Source organism: Penaeus chinensis, chromosome 24 (assembly GCF_019202785.1).
Source record: "Penaeus chinensis breed Huanghai No. 1 chromosome 24, ASM1920278v2, whole genome shotgun sequence".
Classification (NCBI taxonomy): Eukaryota; Metazoa; Arthropoda; class Malacostraca; order Decapoda; family Penaeidae; genus Penaeus; species Penaeus chinensis.
In genome coordinates this window covers 7,105,851-7,115,781 of record NC_061842.1, presented here as the reverse complement: position 1 = coordinate 7,115,781, position 9,931 = coordinate 7,105,851, and the positions used below count along the sequence as shown (strand labels likewise).

The window sequence follows — 9,931 nt, the reverse complement described above, 5'->3', positions numbered from 1 at the left end:
AGCTTTACTTCTGCAGGAACAAACTCAGGGGGCTTCGTGTCTAGTGGGTCTGCGGCAGAGAGCTTCGCGAACGGAGGATCAGGAGGATTCGGGGCTGCAGGATCAGCCTCAGGAAGCTTTGTTTCAGGAGGCCATGGGGCTGTTTCTGCAGGATCTGGGTCTGCAGTGTTCGGGTCTGGGGGGTCGGGGGCAGGAGGATTTGCGTCCTCAGGATCTGCCTCTGGAGGATTCGCATCTGGCGGAGCTGGATTTGGAGGATATGGGTCAGGGGGATCTAATGCCGGAGGATTCGGGTCAGGAGGATCCGGCTCAGGAGGATTCGGGTCAGGAGGATTAGGGTCAGGAGGATCGTCAGGAGGATCCGGCTCAGGAGGATTCGGCTCAGGAGGATCTAACGCTGGAGGATTCGGCTCTGGGGGCCATGGTTCGGGAAATTTCGGGTCAGGAAACTTTGGCTCTGGAGGTTCTGGAGCTGGTGGCTTCGGGTCTGGAGGCTCGGGGTCTGGAGGTTCTAGCGGCCATGCTTCTGGAGGTTTCGGTACAGGAGGAGCTACTTCAGGAAACTATGTATCTGGGGGCCATGGTTCTGGAAATTCCGGGTCAGGAGGGTCCTCTTCAGGAAGCTTTGGGTCTGGAGGTTCTAGTTCCGGAAACTTTGGGTCTGGGGGTTCTGGAGGCCATACTTCTGGAAATTTCGGATCTGGAGGGTCTTCGTCAGGAGGTTTTGGCTCTGGAGGGTCTTCGTCAGGAGGTTTTGGCTCTGGAGGGTCTTCGTCAGGAGGTTTTGGCTCTGGAGGATCGACTTCAGGAAACTTCGGTTACGGAACACAAGCAAACCTTGTTGCTGGCGGATCTTCACCGGGGGCCTCCTCCTGCCGCTACTGGTGCAAGAACGCTTCCAACCAACTGTACTGCTGTGAGAACTCGGGGCAAGGAGCGAGTAATGTGGAAGGTAAGTCCAGTCTGAGAAAAATTAGGATGGAGATAATATACATTCTTCAGATAATGACCCAAATACCCTTCATAACATATCACGCTCTAAAACAAAACTTGGCTCTCCACAGTGCACCCGGGAAGATGTCCGGCCGTGCGTCCACAGTGCCCCGATGCGCGCCATCTTCCGCCCAAGACTTGCAGCAACGATGGATCTTGCAACTCGCAAGACAAATGTTGCTTCGACAACTGCATTCAGTTGCATGTGTGCAAACCCGCTCTGAAATGGTAACATAGCCTTGCCTAAAGAATTCATCTATCATTATTATCATCTTTGATTGGTGCATTCATCTATATGGACTGATGTTGGTATGCACACACACAAACATACAATAATCACCAAAATTGTAAAATATAAAAGGAAAACAGTTTATTGCATTAGCATATCCTTCACTCATCTTTTTAAACAGTGAGATGTTCTGAGCATGTTAAAAAACAGCAATGTGAGTTTAAGAAAACGTAACTACTGATAGGCATAATTAGTAATGATATGATAATGATTATACTATTACAAATCATAATAATGGTAATGGTAGTAATAATGGTGACAATGACAATGACAATGGCGATGATAATGATGATGATAATGACAATTGATAATGATAATTATTATAACAATAATAATGATAATGATGGTAATAATGATAATAATTATCATAATAATACTAAGATAATAATGATAATGATAGTAATAATAATAATAGTCACAAAAATAACAATAGCAATAATGATGATAGTAATAATAATAATAATGCTGAAATAAACATTCCCCAAAACGATATCACATTTATTCTAAAAACCTATTGAATAAAAACAAAGAATTATAATGGAAAATCACTTTATCTATAATAGCAATTGTTGAGTGGTATGCCGAACTGGAAATCCCCTTATAAAGCCGAACGTGAGAAGAAAAGAATTATACAAAGAAAGGGAAAATAATCATTCAAAAATATAATCAGCCATAGGCCAGTTCTATAGTTTTAGCGTCTAGGTGAATGATAAAACAAGGGGGTACATCTCCCACGTTATCGGCGTTCATATGTGCCGTCACCTCCTTACTGATGCCCCGGAGAGCCAACGTCGCGTCTGGATGTTTTATTGGCAGGGATGCCATCATCTCGTTACCGATGTTACCAAAGAGGATGTCATCATCACTGGCATCCAGTGGTGTGCCATCATCTCATCACCAATATTCGGGGTGCCATAATTTCGTTACCGACTTCCGGGGGAGCCATCGTCTTATTATTGACATCGAGGCTATAATCAGCTCCTCTCAAACAGTAATTTTCGTTATCACTGTTATCATCATTATCATTATTGATGTTGTCATCATTATTTTCGTTAGTACTATCATCACTGTTATTGTCATTATTAATATTATTATTATCATCACTGTTGTTTTGTTGTTGTTATTGTTATTATTATTGTTATTATTATAATAATAATAATAATAATAATAATAATTATTATTATTATTATTACTATTATTATTATCATCATCATTATTATTATTATTATTATTATTATTATTATTGTTATGATTATGATTATGATTATTATCATCATCATCGTCATCGTCATCATCATTATCATCCTTTTATTATTATTATTGTTATTATTATTATTACTATTATCATTATTATTATCATTATTATTATTACTATTATCATTATTTTGATCATTATCACATATTATCATTATCATTACGGCTATTACTCCTATTGCAACAATAACAATACCAATAACTATTACTACTACTATTATTATTATCAAAACTATCATTATTGCTATCATAATCATCATTATCATTATTAATCTTACTGTTGTTGCTTTGATCACCATCAAAATCATTATCAATATTGCCCTTATGATAATGACGATGACAATAATAATAATGCTAATAATGATAATAATAATGATGATAAAAATGTTAATGATAATATTGGTATTGATAATGATAATAATAACAAAAATGATAATAATGATGATTATGATACTATCAATGATAATAATTAAAGTAGTAGTAATAATAGTGATAACAATAAAAAAACATCAAAAAAATCATAGTAATAATGACAGTAATAGTAATGATATTCTTGTTGATAACGATAGCAATATTCATGATAATAACATCAATTATAAGATGAATAAGGATAATCATAATTAAAAAAACAAAGATGATTATGATACTACAACTACTACTTCTAGTGATAATAATGATAACAATAATAATAATGCTGATATTAATAATCATGAGAACAATGATAATGATAATGATAACAATTATGATAATGCTGATAATAATGATAACACTAACCACATAACAATAATGATTATGATAATAATTATTATAACGATAATCATGATAATAATAACAATAATAATAATAATAATAACAATAATAACTATAATGATAATAATAAAAAATAATAGTAATAAAAATAATAGGAATGATAATGATAATGATTATAATAATAATAATAATAAAAATAATAATAATAATAATGGTGATAATAACATTAATAAAAATATTAACAATTATAATAATAATCACAACAAACAACAATAACGATAATAATAATGATAATAGTGATAATAAATATGATAATAAAAAGAGTGATGATGATAGTGATGATGATAGTAATAATATTTATAATGATAATAATAATGATACTACTACTACAAATTCCTATAATGATAATAGTAAGAATAATGACAATGACAATGATGAGGATAATGAAAATACTTATAAGAATACTTGTAATAATAATAATGGCAATTATAATGATAGTAGTAAAACTACTAATAAAAATAATGATAATAATGTTGATAAAGATAATAAGAACAATAATAATGTAAAGGGTTATAATAGGAAAAACAATGATATATAACAATATTAATAATAAGGATAGTCATGAAAATAAGAAAAATTATAGTTATGATAAACATAATGATAATGGCAATAATAAAAATAACAACAGTGACATTAGCATTAATAATAATAATATTCATAATATTAGTATTGAGAATCACAGTAATGATAGTTATTATAACAATAATAGTGATATTGATGATAATTATGATAATAACAATAATTATGATAATAGTAATGATAATAATAATAATAACAAAAATAACAAAAATGATAATGATAATAATCATGATGATAATAATAATAATGATAATAATGATAAAGATATTAATAACAATAGTAGTAATGATAATAATAATAACTACAACAACAACGATAATAGTGATGATGATAATGATAATAACGATCTTGACAACAACAACAATAATAATATTAACAATAATGATAATTATAATGTTAATAATGGTAATAATGATAATAATGATAATAATAATAATAATGATAATAGTAATAATAATAATGATAATAATAATAATAATAATAATAATAATAATAATAGTAATAGTAATAACAGTAATAATAACAACAACAACAACAACAAAACAGCAACAATAATAATAATGGTTATCAGAATGATAATGGTAATAATTATAATATCAATGGCAACAATAATAATAGTTGTGATGACAAAAATGATAGTATTGATAATAATAACAATAATAGTTAGTAATAATGATAATGGGGATGATAATGATAATGGTAATCATAATAGTAATGATAATAATGTTAATAATAATAATAATAATAATAATATAATAACAATGATAAAAAATAATGATACTAGTAATGACTATTTTCATAATCATTATTACTATTTTCATCATTATCATTATATCTATCATCATTATCATTATTATATTCATAATCATTATTATGATCATTTTTATCATCATTATGGTTTTAAGCATAGCCAACATTGCTAATCACCAAGCACTATCACAAAGTATGGCGGTTCAAGGACAGTTTCTTGAGGGATTCTTCTATCAAGGTCGACTTCATCAGATATTTGGTTGTATGCTCGAGTTCTCTTGGAGCGAAAGTCGATGAAAGAGAAGATCCATTTCACCCAGCCCTTGTGACGTCCCGTGGATTTTTTTTTTTTTTTCTTTTTTTTTGGGGGGGGGGGGGTCGAATGTTTTTCGAGGTCGATGATGAACGATGGTGGTCCCCTCCAGTCGAAGGTCGTCAAGAGGGTTGGATGAGCTGGTTTTGAGGAACGCACCTGCAATGGCACGCTTCCAAAGGACAGGAACCACGCCCTTTGTGATAGAACTTCTGGAGATGAGCAAAAGGGAAGAAAGGATGGTGAGTTCGGGAGTAAACTTTCGCATTAATCTTAATAGGACGTTTTCAAAGTATAGGATTTCCTATTTGCTTTTCTTTTCAGATAGTGATATATTATCATGTTCCTACAATATTTGCACTATGGTTTGGGATTGTTTCGGTTAGTTTATCAAGTATCTGTTTACGATCTTCCTTTACTGCAGTTGTTATTTCTTGCCTTAAATTTCCTGTCAGGTACTTTGTCGAAGAAAGTTTTAAAGTTTTGTGAGTTTTTTGTTTAGCCAAAATAAGGTCTGATCTCTGTTGCCATAGGGTAGGAGAGATGGATTTTCATTAAAAGGCCTGACATCGGTGACATGATGACAACCCGGACACCAGGAATGTAATGGTAATGGTGTCCTGGATATTTATAGAGATGAAAGTAGTTCGAAACATAAGTGATGAGATGATGGCACGCTTAGACATTAGTGATGAAATAATAGTATTCTCGGATGTCAGTGAGGAGACGACTGCGCATCAGGCGTCAGTGATTTGATCAGTGATTTGAAACGTCCCCGCAAAAGGAAGAAACTTCTTACATTAGAGCGCAAAGTACCGATGAGGGTATCATCTCGTCCCCGACGTCCGAGGAGGACATCATCTCGTCCCCGACGTCCGGGGAGGACATCATCTCGTCCCCGACGTCCGGGGAGGACATCATCTCGTCCCCGACGATCGGGGAGGACATCATCTCGTCCTCGACGTCCGAGGAGGACATCATCTCGTCTCCGACGTCCGGGGAGGACATCATCTCGTCCCCGACGTCCGGGGAGGACATCATCTCGTTCCCGACGTCCGGGGAGGACATCATCTCGTCCCCGACGTCCGAGGAGGACATCATCTCGTCCCCGACGTCCGGGGAGGACATCATCTCGTCCTCGACGTCCGGGGAGGACATCATCTCGTCCCCGACGTCCGAGGAGGACATCATCTCGTCCCCGACGTCCGGGGAGGACATCATCTCGTCCTCGACGTCCGGGGAGGACATCATCTCGTCCCCAAAGTCCGGGGAGGACATCATCTCGTTCCCGACGTCCGGGGAACAACGTCGGGGACATCATCTCGTCCCCGACGTCCGGGGAAGACATCATCTCGTCCCCGATGTCCGGGGAAGACATCATCTCGTCCCCGATGTCCGGGGAGGACATCATCTCGTCCCCGACGTCCGGGGAGGACATCATCTCGTCCCCGACGTCCGGGGAGGACATCATCTCGTTCCCGACGTCCGGGGAGGACATCATCACGCTCCTGACGTCCTGGAAGGACATCATCTTGTTTCCGACGTCCAGGGAGGACATCATCTCATTCCCGACATCCGGGGAACAACGTCGGGGACATCATCTCGTCCCCGACGTCCGGAGAAGACATCATCTCGTCCCTGAAGTCCGGGAAAGACATCATCTTGTCCCGACGTCCGGGGAGGACATCATCTCGTCCCGACGTCCGGGGAGAACATCATCACGTTTCCGACGTCCGAGGAGGACATCATTACGTCCCTGACATCCTGGAAGGACATCATCTCGTTTCCGACGTCCGGGGAGGACATCATCTCATCTCTGAAGTCCGGGAAAGACATCATCTCGTCCCGACGTCCGGGGAGGACATCATCTCGTCCCCGACGTCCGGGGAGGACATCATCTCGTATCCGACGTCCGGGAAGGACATCATTTCGTCCCCGACGTCCGGGGAGGACATCGTCTCGTCCTCGACGTCCGGGGACGACTTCATCTCGTCCCCGACGTCCGGGGACGACATCATCTCATATCCGACGTCAGGGAAGGACATCTTTTCGTCCCCGACGTCAGGGGAGGACATCATCTCGTCCTCGACGTCCGGGGAGGACTTCATCTCGTCCCCGACGTCCGGGGACGACATCATCTCGTATCCGACGTCCGGGAAGGACATCTTTTCGTCCCCGACGTCAGGGGAGGACATCATCTCGTCCTCGACGTCTGGGGAGGACTTCATCTCGTCCCCGACGTCCGGGGACGACATCATCTCGTATCCGACGTCCGGGAAGGACATCATTTCGTCCCCGACGTCCGGGGAGGACATCATCTCGTCCTCGACGTCCGGGGAGGACATCATCTCGTCCTCGACGTCCGGGTAGGACATCATCTCGTCCCCGACGTCCGGGGAGGACATCATCTCGTCCCGACGTCCGGGGAGGACATCATCTCGTTCCCCGACGTCCGGGGAGGACATCATCTCGTCCCCGACGTTCGGGGAGGACATCATCTCTTCCCCGACGTCTGGGAAGGACATCATTTCGTCCCCGACGTCCGGGGAGGACATCATCTCGTCCTCGACGTCCGGGGAGGACATCATCTCGTCCTCGACGTCCGGGAGGACATCATCTCGTCCTCGACGTCCGGGGAGGACATCATCTCGTCCCTGACGTCCAGGGAGGACATCATCTCGTCCCCGACGTCCGGGGAGGACATCATCTCGTCCCCGACGTCCGGGAAGGACATCATCTCGTCCCGACGTCCGGGGAGGACATCATCTCGTCTCCGACGTCCGGGGAGGACATCATCTCGTCCCCGACGTCCGGGGAGGACATCATCTCGTCCCCGACGTCCGGGGAGGACATCATCTCGTCCTCGACGTCCGGGGAGGACATCATCTCGTCCCCGACGTCCGGGAAGGACATCATCTCGTCCCCGACGTCCGGGGAGGACATCATCTCGTTCCCGACGTCCGGGGAGGACATCATTCTCGTCCCCGACGTCCGGGGAGGACATCATCTCGTCCCCGACGTCCGGGGAGGACATCATCTCGTCCTCGACGTCCGGGGAGGACATCATCTCGTCCTCGACGTCCGGGGAGGACATCATCTCGTCCCCGACGTCCGGGAGGAGCATCATCTCGTCCCGACGTCCGGGGAGGACATCATCTCGTCCCCGACGTCGGGGAGGAATCATCTCGTCCCCGACGTCTGGGGAGGACATCATCTCGTCCTCGACGTCCGGGGAGGACATCATCTCGTCCTCGACGTCCGGGGAGGACTTCATCTCGTCCCCGACGTCCGGGGAGGACATCATCTCGTCCCGACGTCCTGGGAGGACATCATCTCGTCCCCGACGTCCGGGGAGGACATCATCTCGTCCTCGACGTCCGGGGAGGACATCATCTCGTCCCCGACGTCCGGGGATCCCGACGTCGGGAAGACATCACTCGTCCCCGACGTCCGGGGAGGACATCATCTCGTCCCGACGTCCGGGAGGACATTCTCGTCCCCGACGTCCGGGGAGGACATCATCTCGTCCCGACGTCCGGGAGGACATCATCTCGTCCCTGACGTCCGGGGAGGACATCATCTCGTCCCGACGTCGGGGAGGACATCATCTCGTCCCGACTCCGGGGAGGACATCATCTCGTCCCGACGTCCGGGGAAGACATTCATTCGGTCCCCGACGTCCGGGAGGACATCATCTCGTCCCGACGTCGGGAGGACATCATCTCGTCCCGACGTCCGGGAGACATCATTCTTCCCGACGTCCGGGGAGGACATCATCTCGTCCCGACGTCCGGGAGGACATCATTCGTCCCGACGTCCGGGAGGACATCTTCTCGTCCCCGACGTCCGGGGAGACATCATCTCGTCCCGACGTCCGGGAGGACATCATCGTCCCGACGTCCGGGGAGGACATCATTGAGTTCCGACGTCCTGGGAGGGACATCATCTCGTCCTCGACGTCCGGGAGGACATCATCTTCGTTCTCTGACGTCCGGGGAGGACATCATCTCGTCCCCGACGTCCGGGGAGGACATCATCTCGTCCCCGACGTCCGGGGAGGACATCATCTCGTCCCCGACGTCCGGGAGGACATCATCTCGTCCCCGACGTCCGGGGAGGACATCATCTCGTTCCCAGACGTCCGGGAAGGGACATCATCTCGTCCCCGACGTCCGGGAGGTCATCATCTCGTCCCCGACGTCCTGGGGAGGACATCATCTCGTCCCCGACGTCCGGGAGGACATCATTTCGTCCCTGAAATGTTCGAGGACATCATCTCGTCCCCGACGTCCGGGGAGGACATCATCTCGTCCCTGACGTCCGGGGAGGACATCGCTCGTCCCTGACGTCCGGGAGGACATCATCTCGTCCCGACGTCCGGGAGGACATCATCTCGTCCCTGACGTCCGGGGAGGACATCATCTCGTCCCTGACGTCCGGGGAGGACATAATCTCGTCCCCGACGTCCGGGGAGGACATCATCTCGTCCCCGACGTCCGGGGAGGACATCATCTCGTCCCCGACGTCCGGGGAGGACATCATCTCGTCCACGACGTCCGGGAGGACATCATCTCGTCCCCGACGTCCGGGGAGGACATCATCTCGTCCCCGATGTCCGGGGAGGACATCATCTCGTCCCCGACGTCCGGGTGAGGACATCATCTCGGTCCCCGACGTCCGGGGAGGACATCATCTCGTTCCCCGACGTCCGGGGAGGACATCATCTCGTCCCGACGTCCGGGAAGGCCATCATCTCGTCCCCGACGTCCGGGGGAGGACATCATCTCGTCCCCGACGTTCCGGGAGGACATCATCCTCGTCCCGACGTCCGGGGAAGACAATCATCTCGTCCCCGACGTCTGGGGAGACATCATCTCGTCCCCGACGTCCGGGGAGGACATCATTCGTCCCGATGTCCGGGGGAGGACATCATCTCGTCCCCG

The 9,931-nt window shown here is 45.1% G+C and overlaps 1 protein-coding gene across 1 annotated transcript in view; it reads left to right on the top strand.

Moving 5' to 3' along the window:
- LOC125037848 (glycine-rich cell wall structural protein 1-like) overlaps positions 1-1,364 on the top strand; it is a 6,255-nt gene extending 4,891 nt beyond the window's left edge. The window contains exons 4-5 of the mRNA XM_047631091.1: positions 1-952; positions 1,065-1,364. The exon at positions 1-952 is cut by the window's left edge and continues 148 nt beyond it. Of these exons, the coding sequence (XP_047487047.1) occupies positions 1-952; positions 1,065-1,225 (1,113 nt within the window). The 3' untranslated portion in view covers positions 1,226-1,364. The remainder of the gene's footprint in view (positions 953-1,064) is intronic.
- Positions 1,365-9,931: the final 8,567 nt, after the last annotated feature.